The sequence below is a fragment of the Erpetoichthys calabaricus genome, chromosome 8, assembly GCF_900747795.2.
Source record: "Erpetoichthys calabaricus chromosome 8, fErpCal1.3, whole genome shotgun sequence".
In the NCBI taxonomy this organism is placed as follows: Eukaryota; Metazoa; Chordata; class Cladistia; order Polypteriformes; family Polypteridae; genus Erpetoichthys; species Erpetoichthys calabaricus.
In genome coordinates this window covers 115863151-115879043 of record NC_041401.2, presented here as the reverse complement: position 1 = coordinate 115879043, position 15893 = coordinate 115863151, and the positions used below count along the sequence as shown (strand labels likewise).

Here is a 15893-nt window from a genome sequence, read left to right as displayed (position 1 = left end):
ACCTTAAATTAATTGATAACCAAAAAATAAGGTGTATAATTAGACCAAGGGATAAAACCAGACCCTCCACCAGGGGCATCTGTAATAGAAACTTACTTCAAATTAAAACAAAAAAATACATTACCAGTTTAGAAAGAACCATGCAGTTTTAAATGCTGCTTATTGAACATTCGCTCTCTTGGCACTAAAGTTGTTTTGGTAAATGATATTATATTAAGTACAAAATCTGATCCGTGTCTTCTCACTGAAACCTGGCTTAGTAAATGTGACACTGTCCCCCTAGCTGAGGCATCACCAGATGGCTACTCGTTCCTTCATAAGTCTAGAGATTCTGGTCGAGGAGGAGGACTTGGAATAATTCACTATAGCAAAATGCAAATCACTTCTAAAAATTAGGCAACTTTACATCTTTTGAGGCATTCATTTTAAATATTATAACAGATTCCAACACAATTATAGTGCTAGTCTACAGACCACCAGGGACATATTCATTGTTCATGACTGAATTTAGCAACCTTCTATCTGGTTTGGCTATAAATTATGATCACGCAGTATTGATGGGAGATTTTAATGTACACACTGATGTGGAAACTGACACTTTTAGCAAATGTTTTACTTATTTGTTAAATTCAGTAGGATTTTGTCAGAATGTCAAAGGTCCAACTCATAATTATAACCACACATTAGATTTAATAATAAATTACAAAGTTGAAATTCAAAATGTAAATATTACTCCATTAAATGAAGTTATTTCTGATCAATACTTAATTACATTTGATTTAGTCCTGCCCTTGCCAACATACTCACAGATTAAATCAAAGACAGTGTGACATCTAGATTGTAATTCTGCTTCAAAATTTATGGATACTTTGAGTAAGTCGAGTGTAATTGTGGAAAACCATTTAGATCACTTAACATTAAATGTAAACATGGAAAACAATTTAGATCAGCTAACATCACATTATAATGTGACCTTAAGAAATGTTCTGGACACAGTGGCTCCCCTTAAAACAAAAGTGATTAAAGCACATAGAAACTCCCCCTGGTTTAATGAAAACACTCGAGCTCTTAAATTAGAGTGTCGAAAACTGGAGCGCAAATGGAGAACAACAAAGCTACATGTCTTTCAAATTGCATGGACAGAGAGTGTTAATAAATTTAAAAAAGCCCTCTTTAAAGCTCACTCAGAATACTATTCTATAATAATAGATAGCAATAATAAAAATCCTCGGGTACTGTTTAGAACAGTGGCTAAATTAACAAATGGAAATTCAGATCAACAGTGCAAAATACCAATAGATATTAGCAGTACAGACTTTATGAACTTCTTCAATGGGAAAATTAAAAATATAAGATCCCAGATCTCTGCATCACACTACAAACCAAATACTAGCTTAGCAGACCCTGTCTCACATTGCATTCAGCACTTTAACTCTTTTAGGGCGGATGTCGACTTTTGTCGACAGGAGGGGTTGAAGGCGGATGTCGACAAAAGTCGACATCCAGGGATAGAGGGCGACAATCAGCTGTTAATGGCGACAAATCTCACTGTCACGTCACAGGCATTCCCTCTGTGCTTGGAGGAATGCTAGACTCGTTGACTCGGCAAATAAACATTGCATGTGCGTGAGTTGCGAAATGTAAACAGGCAAGATGGCACCGACATGTGAAAAGGCAGCGAAGCAAGTGCAGAAAAGAAAACACTCGCATTATGCGTATTTGCGCATTATTGCGGAGTCGGACTCTTGATTTTTCAGAATCGGACTTTATTGGCAGTGATCAGGAGATCGAGCAAGAGAGTTAGAAGCAGGCATCAGCTGATCAGACACCAGCCGATGCCGCGCCAGCGGATCTGCTGCCAGTTGCGTGCCTTCGCGCAGCCGATGCATCTACGGCAAGGTTCGCATGGAATAAATACACAGACATTGATCCGTTGAGAGCTGATCTGGCTACCGGAGTTTACAAGACGGCATGGCTTGCTGTTGGACACGACAGATCACCAGCTGCTGTACTTCAGGCTGCTCTCTCCTGATGCTGCTTTTCAGCTACTGTCAGACGAGACAAACAGGTAGGCAGAGATTTTTTTTGAATCACGGGCTGCGTTTGCATCGCATTCTCGTTTTTCAAAGTGGAAACCCACAACGAAAGACGAGATGAAGCGCGCTGTGGCATTACAAATAGAGATGAGACAGAATTGGTGATATAACTTCAGGGAGCATTGGTCCAAACGTGTTTTGTCCCCTGGTGGCTTAGGTACGTGCTGCTGCAAAGTTTTATTCACTTCTGTAATAAACAGAAGCAAATCCCATGGGGTGAGCCAGGCTATAATGCCATACATAAAGTTCATAAAGTTTCAGAAGATGAAAAGAGGTGACAATACGGTTTTCATGCTGGCAGAAAACTTGGTGGCAGTGGCATGGCATGATGGCAAATGGGTGACCTGTCTCTCTACAGTACACACTAACAATATATGTTAGAAAGTGCAGCAACAGACAATTGAAAAATAGGCACCAAAGCAACACATATTGTAAGGAGTGCAATGTGGCAATGACTGAAATTGGCTGCTTTGAGCGAGATCAGACTTTGCTGTGTAAAATGTATGTGATATGTATGTGAAATCATAGAGTATGCAGGCTCATACAACATGCAAGACAGTAACATTTGTCAAAAGTAAATATTTTTTGTTGATTTGATATGTTAAACAATTGCTTTGTGTTCTTTTTTAAAAAATGTTAGTTTTTGGAAAAATATTCAGCCCTGGGAGAAAAGAAACAAAAAAAAAAATTAGCCCTAAAAGAGTTAATAATTTTAATCCTGTAACTGAGCAGGAAGTCTTAACTTTAATTTCTAAAATGAAGCCCACTACTTCTTCCCTAGATCCAGTGCCAACAAAACTAGTAAAAATTGCAATGGATGTTCTTGAAGCGCCTATTCTAAACATTATCAATAGTTCATTACTGCATGGCACAGTACCTGATGCACTAAAAGTGTCAGTCATTAAACCATTACTTAAAAAGTCAGACCTAGACCCACACATACTAATTAATTATAGGCCTATTTCAAATTTACCGTTTCTCTCTAAAATACTAGAAAAAGTAGTCGCCAGTCAGCTTCAGTCACACCTTACGCATTACAATTTATTTGAGAAATTCCAATCTGGTTTCCACACTGGTCATAGTACAGAAACGGCACTAACACGGGTTGTAAACGACATTCTGATATCCTCTGATGAAGGAAACTCCACTGTAATTATGTTGTTGGACTTAAGTGCAGCATTTGACACCACTGACCATTCTATTTTACTGCACAGGCTAGAAAATGATGTTGGGCTTACAGGCACCGTGCTCGCTTGGTTTAGTTTTTATTTATCAAATCGATTCCAATATGTACAGAAATGTGCTGACAGTACTCCATCATTATACACAGAAGTTCAATATGGTGTCCCGCAGGACTCAGTACTTGGACCATTATTGTTTTCACTTCATATGCTTCCACTGGGATCTCTCATTAGGAAACAATGTTAATTGTCACTCGTATGCAGATGACGCCCAGTTATACCTTTCATTTAAATCAAATGAAGCTTTTCCAATGTTGTCTTTAATTAGTTGTGTTAGTGAATTAAAGGAGTGGATGAATGAGAACTACTTGTCTTTAAACACAGATAAAACAGATGTTAATCATTGGAGGGAATGATACTGATCATAACAATATTTTGTCATCATTTAACTCGGTTGGAATCCCCATTAATTATACTGAATCAGCCCACAATCTAGGAGTTATCTTTGACTCTAGCATGTCATTTAAAGCACATATTACAAAGTTGTCCAAATCATGTTTCTTCCATCTTAAAAATGTTAGGAAATTAAGGAGCTTTCAAAATAAACAGGATTCTGAGAAAATAATTCATGCATTTATGTGGTGTTCACTGGATGTTCAAACTGTTCTCTATACAGCCTCCAGTTAATCCAAAATGCGGCTGCAAGAATTATTACAAGAACAAGAAAATACGAACACATAACTCCAGTTCTTAAAACCTTACACTGGCTCCCGGTTAAGTTTAGGGCAGTTTTCAAAATCCTCCTTTAAACATATAAAGCATTAAATGGCCAAGGTCCAGCTTACTTGTCTGAACTTATCATGACTTACAAAATAGAGCGCACATTAAGATCTGAAGATGCCGGTCTGCTTATGATTCCAAGGATTAATAAAATAACAATGGGAGGTCGAGCTTTTAGTTACAGGGCCCCTAAACTGTGGAATGGTCTGCCTGCTACTATAAGAGATGCCCCTTCGCTCTCAGCTTTTAAATCCCGGCTGAAGACTCACTACTTCAGTTTAGCATATCCTGACTAGAGCTGCTGATTAACTCTACAGACTGCATCTCTACTGTTAGTCATTAGCACTAAAACATAAGTAACATGACAGTTATAACTGGATACTAACCCTCACCTATTCTGTTTCTCTTCTCGGTACACAAATGTGGCACTTGGTGTCACGGCCCACCTGTCAAGTTGTTTTGCCTACCTAAGGTAAAGTCATCCCTGATGGAGGATCACAGGAATCATGGGAAGGAGGGGTCCTTTCATCGGATTGGCTGGCCCAGCGCTGTTTCAGGCATGGAATGGCCAAATGGGGGAGGCAGCTTGATGGATGAGGTCTCCAGGACTCTAAATAAATCCAAATCTTCTTATGTGATATCATCTACTGTTAAATTCTGCTCCATACTTCTAAAATTTTTATTTTTATACTGTATTGAGGATTTGTTCTGTTCTGTGTATTGTATTGTATTGACCCCCTTCTTTTGACACCCACTGCACGCCCAACCTACCTGGAAAGGGGTCTCTCTTTGAACTGCCTTTCCCAAGGTTTCTTCCATTTTTCCCTACTAGGTTTTTTTGGGAGTTTTTCCTTGTCTTCTTAGAGAGCCAAGGCTGGGGTGCTATCAAGAGGCAGGGCCTGTTAAAGCTCATTGCGGCACTTCTTGTGTGATTTTGGGCTATACAAAAATAAATTGTATTGCATTGTATTGTATTACGTAAATCAAATGTCATTACAAAAAATGTTTGCTATTGCAGTCTCTGACTCATCATTCCAAGTGTCTTTGCTCCATGCTACTGAAGCATGTGCCTCCATTATCTTTCACAAGGCTCTTTATTGTTCTATATTACAATTACAAGGACTCAACATAGATACAACAAAATATAACAGAACGATGTTCAATTGACAATCTAAACTGTTTTAGGGCAACTTAAAAATAATAAAATTTCTGTCTAACTATCTGCATTATTTTTCAATCAACACCTTTTTAAATTAACAACATATGGTGAAAACACATCCGTCAAGGAACACAGAATCAAAAGTCAAGGGAAGCTGTATTGTACAGATTATTGAAAGCCACTGACAAATGTGTAGCATCAGTACCACAGTGAAGAGTAACACCTTTCTAAGGAAAACTTCATGAAAACAATATGAAAGACATGGGGAATTATTTTTAAACATACAATATACTGTTTTTACATTAATTTAATCTCTACTGTTCTCCGTGAAGCACTTCCCATGTATGTTTTCTAAGGCAAAGAACAGTGAAAATGAACCCCAAAATTTGTATGTCAGGTTAACCGCAGATTTCAAATTGACCTCTTTGAGAGTGCAAGTGTAGGCATATGTGTGAGTAGGACTATCATCCAGTTCAGGGCCATCTGAGAATGGTATGTTACATATACTGTACACTCAAGTGATGGGGTGCCAAAGTGGCACAAGGTTGCCAGAAGTAAGGGTGATACTAAAATGACACAGGGCAGATAAAGTATTTTAAGGAACCCCGCTACACATAGGGACAGAGAGAGACAAACAAAGAGAAAGAGACAGTCTCAAAAACTCAGAAACTATACTCTCAAAAGCCAGCAAATGAAAAAGAAAAGGTATTTATATCCTACCTCATTAAATGGCACTTTGGGCATTTGTCCAGATACATTTTTCACTGCCTTTGTTGGACTTTTCCATGTTTGACCAAAGAAGTGTCGGTAACTGATGTCAAAGAGAGTAACACGAACTTGGAATTGAATTCCCTGAAGCCCACTCAGAAGATTCTAAACAATAAAAGCAAAAGAAACACAAAAAAATCAGTTCCTATAAACCCAAAAAATACATTCATAAACAAATGATTAATGCTTCCCATTCCAGAAGCAATTACAGAAAATGCAGAAACTAAAGCTGATGTTCTGCAACCAACATAATGTACTCACCTGCACCCGGCTGTTATCCAAAATCCCATGAAGAGGCCCAAGAATCAAAGAGTAAGGCAAACATTGTTGAACTTGGCATGATAGTTGCCATCTGGGATTTGGTTGAATAATTCTCTTTTTTTTGAAGACCCATAAAAAGTGATTAAAGCAAGCTTCACTTCTTGGATTCAGACTGAGGTTCAACCAACAATGACATGGTTCCACTGATGAACGTTTATATACGTTCAATCGGGGTATAATCTGACTCTTGGCTGTCAGGGATAGGGCAGCCAAAACAGCAACATCCATTAAACTAAATTACAGATGCAAACGAATTAAGAAGAAATTTCTCTGCCATGGGATTAAATTAGAGTTTTCAGTAAAATTGCTTGACTGAAGTGCTATTGAAACTTTTTATATAATGTTGACTAAAAATGTCCAAATCGTCAATAACTTAAGTGAACATTGGTTAAAAGAAAAACCATTCAACACGTTAAATATGAAATATCATGAATTAAAATTTTTTTTTAAATATTTAAATAAAATTGACATTAACTTAATAATTCTGAGCAACATCTGAAAGATTCAATATTAGAAAAGAATACATTTAAAGAAAAGACCTTATCAAAAAATTTAATTCAAGGTAGCCTTCTGGTAGCAACTAGACAACGTTCTGTAAAAGTGGGAATCAAGGAACATCTCTGTTATAAACCAAGAAGGCCCTCTTGTGTCAATGTTTGAAATTTCATTATTAAGCTAAGTTATGCAATTAAATCTCCCACCACAGCTATTGCAGCACCAGTATGCAACATAAAAATGAAATACAATATCAGTCACACAAGTAAATACTGCAGTTCACCTGCATTTAACAAAAAATAAAGGTTTGTATTTTTCTGCTGACCTGCATAACATTCAAAAAAGTACAGTTTACTTTGAACTAAAGCTTAATTGAGAATGTGAAAAAAATGCAGCCAAAAATAAAAAGCAAAAAACAACTCTAGAAGTAAAAGATAAACTTCTTTTCAGAAGTCCGTACTTCCTATGCCCCCTAAAAATGATTAACAGGTAGTCCCTTGGAGTGAAAAGCAAAAATTTAATCCAAATACAAACTTCAACAAAAAGTGAGGATATCCAATTAGATCAAAGCCAAAGTTAGGATTCTGACACAATTTTAAAAAATAATTTTAAAAAATTAGGGTTTTAGACGCAATCCACTGATGTGATTCCTGCAGAAACATCTAGTTAATGATTCTGGTCTCCAAGTGTTTCCTTTTATTATTGTTGCTGTTGCTATGGTCCTGACAGCAACACTTACATTAATTAAAGAATCAAACAGCGCAGTGTCAACTCACAGTTGGTGAATAATGAATTCATTTTCCTACTGTTTGGAAATGCTGACTATGCCCCACCTTAAATGACCACATATACTTATAAACCTTGTTAAACACTTGGAAGCAAACTATACACAGACAAAGGTCATTACATATGCCAAAACCTACTGAGTGATGCATTTACAAACATTAAATGACTGTATGTATATGGATAAAGGACTACCTGCTAATTATTTTTAAGGAGCATAGTAAGTACGGACTTCTGAAAAGAAGTTGATCTTTTACTTCTACAGTTGCTTTTTGCTTTTTATTTTTGGCTGCATTTTTTTCACATTCTCAATTAAGCTTTAGTTCAAAGTAAACTGTGCTTTTTTGAATGTTATGCAGGTCAGCAGAAAAATTCAAACCTTTATTTGATGTTAAATGCAGGTGAACTGCAGTATGTATGGCATAATCTGGCAAACAGGCCTGTACACCATACCTACTAACATATATATGTTGTTTACTTATTTTGTTAAAATAGCCCTGACTCTTACCTGATGAAATATAGCCCCTTCCATTTTCTTTAGCGTAAGAAGAAAACCTTCCGATTCCTCTTGCTGCAGCCTGTTTCTTTGAGGATGAGGTCGGATCACCAAACTTTGCTTGAAAAGCCTCTCCCACTCTGCCATGGTGGCGCAGTATAGAATTCATGCAAATACCTGATAAACAGTAGTAACAGCAACTTGGTAAACAGATTCACTTTGTTCATATACCATTAAGAACGTTTCATAGGTTTTCAAAACAGGAAGACAGTGTAGGCCTGAGACACAAAACTGTAACTACAATAGTGAAGAATCAAATGCAAATGACCAGCTTCCTCTGCATCCATTAATATTTTAAATTTTAAACAAAGACACAGAAGCTGCACAAAATAAATGGATGTTTAATACTTTATAAACACCATAACAACTGCCACACTGGGTTGGTCCATGGTTTTCCCAGGCTTCCCTCGCTACTTGCCCAACTGAAAAATAACAGTGTCCAGAGGTCTGCCACAATATTTCTTGCTTTTGTCCTGTTTTAACAACAACATTTATTTCTATAGCACATTTTCATACAAAGGATGTAGCTCAAAGTACAAGTTTAAACTCAGTATAACCACTCTCACTTTACTTTGACAGTATTCTTTTGAAAACTTTTCATGGCCCTAGATTTTGCAGTATTCCTGGGCCCCTAGTGTTATTTAAAGGGAACTGAGAAAACCAAAGAGGTTTTCAAAAATTATGTCACTCATCACTTTCAGTGTCATCTATATATATAACTAGCAAAATACCCGCGCTTCGCAGCGGAGAACTAGTGTGTTAAAGAGGTTATGTAAGCATATATATACATATCTGCATATACACATATCTATATATACATATTTATATATATATATATATATATATATATATATATATATATATATATATATATAATATGTATATATAGATATATACACATATACACATCCACATATATACATATATATATATATATATATATACACATATCAACATATATATACACATACATATACACACATACATACACACACACATATACATATACACATACATACATATACATACACACATATATATATACATATACATATTTTCATATCTACATATATATATATATATATATATATATATATATATATATATACATATATATATATACATATATATATATATATACATATATATATATATACACATATATATATATATACATATATATATATATATACATATATATATATATATACATATATATATATATACATATATATATATATATATATATACATATATATATATATATATACACATATATATATATATATATATATACATATATATACATATATATATACATATATATATATATATATATACATATATATACATATATATATATATATATATATATATATATATATATATATATATATATATACATATCTACATATATATACACACATGATAATAATGATAATATCTCCGACGCGGCTATACAGCTAACAGGGCTACATGCTATCCGTGCGGATAGAGACACCAGCAGATCCGCAAAAACAAGCGGCGGCGGCCTGTGTGTATACATCAACTCAGAATGGTGTGGAAACACGGGTATGATCACGAAGCACTGCTCGTCGCTGGTGGAATTTGTGGCAGTTAAGTGTAGACCTTATTATATGCCACGAGAATTCAGTGTTATTGTTATTGTGGCAGTGTATATTCCTCCCGATGCAAATGCTAAGGAGGCGCTATGCGAGCTGTATGAGGCCATCGTTGACCTGCAATCTCGCCACCCTGAGGGATTTTTTATTATCGCTGGGGACTTCAATCAAGCGAATTTAAAGACTGTTCTGCCTAAACTCCACCAGCATGTTAAATTTCCGACAAGAGGAGACAATATATTGGACTTGGTATACACTAACACCAGGTCTGCATATACAGCAACTCCCCACCATCACATTGGACTGTCTGATCACATTACAGTAATGCTTACTCCGGCATATATGCCATTGCTGAAGAGAACAAAGCCAGTAATAAAGCAGGTCAGAACATGGCCAGATGGAGCTACTGAAGCCCTGCAGGACTGTTTTGAGAGCACAGAACGGAGTGTCTTTAGAGAAGCGACGACCATTGATCATCACATTGACATTAATGAGTATGCCGAAGCAGTGACAGGATACATTGACAAATGCATTGGAGATGTCACCGTCATCAAATCTGTCTCAACACGCGCTAACCAGAAGCCATGGTTCACAGCAGAAGTTCATGAGCTGCTGAAAACAAGGGATGCTGCCTACAAAGCCAACGACGAAGTGGCACTCAGAGCAGCTAGAACCAACCTGTCCTGAGGCATTAAGTTAGCAAAGCAGGAGAACTCAAAGAAAATTAGTGATCACTTCGCCTGCTCAAGAGATTCTCGTCGAATGTGGCAGGGCATCCAAACCATCACGGATTATAAGGCCCCACCGCATATGTGTGTTAACGACACCTCTCTTCCAGACGCTCTTAACACCTTCTATGCCAGGTTTGAAACACAGAACAATAAACCAGCATGGAAGACCATCCCCTCGTCAGCCAATCAAGTTCTGTCCCTGTCTGCAGCTAGTGTGAGAAGGACTCTCATCAGGGTCAACCCACATAAAGCTGCTGGACCAGATAACATACCTGGACGTGTGCTCAGAGCTTGTGCTCACCAGCTGACTGATGTCCTAGTGGACATCTTCAACATCTCCCTGAGCCAAGCTGTTGTGCCACAATGTTTTAAAAACACCACCATCAGACCTGTCCCAAAGACAGCTACAGCCTCGGAACTCAATGACTACCGCCCAGTGGCACTCACTCCAATCATTATGAAGTGCTTTGAGCGGTTAGTTTTGAGTCACATAAAGAATCAGCTGCCCCCCAAACTGGACCCTCTACAGTTTGCATATCAATCAAATCGATCAACTGACGATGCAATTTCAATGGTATTCCACCTGATCCTGTCACATCTGGATCACCGCAATGCATATGTAAGAATGCTGTTCATTGATTTCAGCTCAGCATTCAATACTATCATTCCCAGGCAGCTGATCAGTAAACTGGATCTGCTCGGACTCAACACCTCCACCTGCAACTGGATTCTGGACTTTCTCACTGAAAGACCTCAAACAGTACAGATTGGGAATATAAGATCTAACACCATCACACTGAGCACAGGTGCCCCCCAGGGTTGTGTGCTGAGCCCGCTACTCTTCACGCTGTTGACCCATTATTGCACCTCCAACTCTGACACAAACCACATTATCAAGTTCGCCGATGACACTACAGTAGTGGGACTCATTGAGAATGACGATGATGCGGCATACAGAGAAGAGGTGGAACGGTTGGCACTTTGGTGTAAAGACAATAATCTGTCTCTTAATGTTGAAAAGACAAAAGAGTTGATTGTTGACTTCAGGAAGACAAAGGCTGTCCATCTCCCACTCAACATTGATGGCGTAACAGTAGAGAGAGTGAAGAGCACCAAGTTCCTCGGTGTTCAAATCACAGAGGACCTGTCCTGGACCAAAAACACCAACTATCTTACAAAAAGAGCCCAGCAGCGTCTTTACTTCCTGCGACGACTGAAGAAGGTGCACCTCCCTAAACCCATACTTTCCACCTTCTACAGAGGCACCATAGAGAGCGTCCTGACCAGCTGTATTACAGTCTGGTATGGAAACTGCCATGCCTCCGACCGCAAAGCCCTTCGGAGGATTATGCGGACTGCTGAGTGCATCATTGGCAGCTCTCTTCCCAGTCTGCAAGAGATCTACACCTCACGCTGCCTTCATAAAGCCACTATATATAGACATATATATATATATATACATACATACATTCACACATATATATATATATATATATATATATATATATATATATATATATATCTATACTAATAAAAGGCAAAGCCCTCACTGACTCACTGACTGACTGACTCACTCATCACTAATTCTCCAACTTCCCGTGTAGGTAGAAGTCTGAAATTTGGCAGGCTCATTCCTTACAGCTTACTTACAAAAGTTAGGCAGGTTTTATTTCGAAATTCTACGCGTAATGGTCATAACTGGAACCTGTTTGACTGACTCATTCATCACTAATTCTCCAACTTCCCGTGTAGGTAGAAGGCTGAAATTTGGCAGGCACATTCCTTACAGCTTACTTACAAAAGTTAGGCAGGTTTCATTTCGAAATTCTACGTGTAATGGTCATAACTGGAACCTGTTTTTTGTCCATATACTCTAATGGAGGAGGCGGAGTCACGTATCGCGTCATCACGTATTACGCCTCCTACGTAATCACGTGAACTGGAAACGAGGAAGAGATTTACAGCACAAGTCAAACGCGGGAACGAAGGTAAATGACGTTAATTGTTGACTGTCTTTTAATACTGTGTACTTGTTGAGTGTCTTTTAATACTGTGTAAGCATACATATTAACACATGTGCAATTAAACGTGTGCGTTTACGGGGTGATTTCTCAAGCTTAAAAGCTCGCCTTTTATTAAAAAGGTAAATGCAAACTCTTTTCATTCTGAAGGGCACAAACCACGTTAGATTTCAGCCGTTAAACGCGCAAAAATGTCAGTACACCAGATAAATATGCGCAACATATTATCAGTTGTATTGTATGCTTACAATACATATAGAAATGTGTTAATCGTTAAGTAATATTATGGGATGGTGTTTTTCGACTCATGCTTTGATTTAAACGATTGCATGTCTTGGTGGGTTTGCGTAGCTTATTGTCAATATCTTTACAGCTCTTTTTAAGACTTAATTTAAAAAGGTTTTCTTTTCTTCTTAATAAAAATTTAAAAGCAGTACTTCGCCGGTGCGAAGCGCTCACTTCACTCCCTTACGGGAATCGAACCTCGGACGTCAGCGCTAGAGGCTAAGCCCCTAAAATTGCGCCACGGCGTGTGGTTCGTTTATTTGACAGCATGTAGATCGGGGTAATTACATTCACGGCATTCATAGTCTGATTCACAATCTGATTGTATGGGTGGTTACCTACCAGGTAACGCTTATGGTTAGCCAGCAAGTCATCTCGAAGTGATCACTCGAGTGAACGCAGCTTCACAAAAAAACAGATCCTTAACAAACTGTTATTGGTATATTTTCCCTCAATTTTAAAAGGTTTTCTTTTCTTCTTAATAAAAATTTAAAAGCAGTACTTCGCCGGTGCGAAGCGCAGGGATTTGAGCGACTGACGCATACAGACATATTCATGAGGGCAGGTACTTCGGAAAGAAAGCACCGTGTAAACCTAAACTTTAAATTAAGTTCATAGACCTACAAAAGTTTGCCATTGATTTGAGGCAAGATTGCTTTTCTCATGTACAACTATACGTTGCATTCTTAACAGTAAGCTTGCACAGCTTGGTCATATTACAACCTGAGTGCTGAACTGACAACGTCGTATACAAACAGAACTATAACAATCGTAATAAACAAACAAAAAAAAAAGCGAAGAACCCTTGGATTTAATAAAAAGGCTCTTTCCTTGGCGAAGCAAGGAAAAAGGAAGACCTTATATGGCGTTCGTTTATAAAACAGCGGAAAAGCTGTGTTAAGGCTGCTTCACAAAAAAACAGATCCTTAACAAATTGCTATTGGGATATTTTCCCTCAATTTAAAAAGCTTTTCTTCTTCATCAAAATTTAAAAGCAGTACTTCGCGGGGATTTTATATATATATATATATATATATATATATATATATATATATATATATATATATCTATCTATAATAATAAAAGGCAAAGCCCTCACTGACTGACTGACTGACTGACTCACTCACTGACTGACTGACTCACTCATCACTAATTCTCCAACTTCCCGTGTAGGTGGAAGGCTGAAATTTGGCAGGCTCATTCCTTACAGCTTACTTACAAAAGTTAGGCAGTTTTCATTTCAAAATTATACGCGTAATGGTCATAACTGGAACCTCTTTTTTGTCCATATACTGTAATGGTAGGCAGCAAGATGGCCGTAGGAGACTGAGTTGCGTGTCGCGTCATCACGCCTCCCACGTAATCACGTGAACTGACTGTGAACTCAGTACGTAGAAAAGAAGGAGGAGCCCCAAAGAGCGCAGAAGAAAACATTCATTACACAATTGACAAGGCAGCGAAACAATAAGAAGCGAGTGAGTGACGCATACAAGCATCTTCATAAGACACGAGGTATAAAAAAGCACGGTGTAAACCGTAAGTCTAAATTAACTTTATAGAAACGCTCCCGCTGCCGTTTGCAATACCATATTCGCGAGATACAAGTTTAATGAGAAGACACGAGGTATCAACGAGAGTTTGCATCACTTTGTAACAGAGTTAAAATTGCTGTAGCGACAAACTTTTAACTGCCGGGTCTTAGCTAACATTAAATAAACCCGTGGACATCGCAACATCACACAAGAGAGTGGCTCACGTGAAGTGACTGAACGCAGCAGGAGTGATCACTTCCATTAATCAAACCTGTTCAAAAAACACATTACACAATTGATAAGGTAGGAAAAGAATATGAAACAAGGCACGGTATAAACCGTAACTTTAAGTTTATAGAAACGCTGCCGTTTGCAATACCATATTCGCCCCTGCGAAGCGCGGTGATTTTGCTATATATATTAAACTATTTCAACCATTGTATGATCTGCTTCTCGCAACTGAAAGAGGGCACCGTGGCAGAAGTTAGCCGACTTGCTCACCAACCACAAGCGTTACCTGGTAGGTAACCACCCATACAATCAGATTGTGAATCAGACTACGAATGCCTGCAATGTAATTACCCCGATCTACATGCTGTCAAATGAACGAACCTCACGCCGTGGCACAACGTTAGGGGCTTCGCCTCTACGTCCGAGGATCGATTCCCGTAAGGGAGTGCAGTGACTGTGTACTCCGGATGAGCCCACAATTACGGCGAAACACGTGTCGCATACTATGCATCTTCAAAGCACGGTGTAAACAGTAAGTTTAAATTGAGTTTATAGAAACGCTCCCGCTGCCGTTTGCAATACCATATTAGATGACTTTGTAACAGAGTTAAAATTGCTGGAGCGATAAATTTTTAACTGCCGGGTCATGTCGCGTGTTCTTGGGTAGGTACACCAAAAAATGTATACATTTATGCATGTAATGGGCAAACAAAAAAAGTACTATACCCGAAAGCACTACAGTAGTACTCAATGTATCTTTACTTCTTAAATGTTAATGTTTTACTGTTTAATAATTTATACGCTTCTTATATGTTATTCAGATTCTTTTATCAAAATACCAGTAACAGCGCACTGCACGATAACGTGGAGTGAATACACTTGACATGACCATTCATAGTATTTATCCTCTTTCTCTGTACGTTTACCATTCGTTTGCTCAGAGGTTGATGCGCTTGCTGCTTAATGAGCAGCTCTTGACCCTAGCGTCCCGCTGCTTCTCTTCTTTCGTCGGCAACTTTTCCCGTTAAAACTGATTTTTTTTAAAACTTAGTATGTTTTCTTTAATTTTTCAGTTAAGCTGGCACTTAAGTCTTCAATCTGCCTCAAGAATGATTAGCGAAGGTGGTAGACAATGAAAACGTCAGCCGTACGCATCCGCCACGCACGCACTGGTGCGCGCAGCTGTGAGTTGATTCTACAATAAAATAAAATAAAGATAAAAAGAGTAATAACTTGCAGCACCGCTATTCAATTACACTTGCCTAACGCCTCTCCTAAGGGGAAATACTGTGGGATCTGGGCATCCGTCAAAGCAGCAATCACAAGCCCGAT

The 15893-nt window shown here is 38.0% G+C and overlaps 1 protein-coding gene across 1 annotated transcript in view; it reads right to left on the bottom strand.

Moving 5' to 3' along the window:
* Positions 1–6624, bottom strand: part of nphp4 (nephronophthisis 4) — a 735573-nt gene extending 728949 nt beyond the window's left edge. Inside the window, exons 1-2 of the mRNA XM_051931213.1 lie at positions 6246–6624; positions 5937–6089 (exon numbers count right to left, since the gene is read on the bottom strand). Coding sequence (XP_051787173.1) covers positions 5937–6089; positions 6246–6533 — 441 coding nt within the window. The 5' untranslated portion in view covers positions 6534–6624. The remainder of the gene's footprint in view (positions 1–5936; positions 6090–6245) is intronic.
* Positions 6625–15893: the final 9269 nt, after the last annotated feature.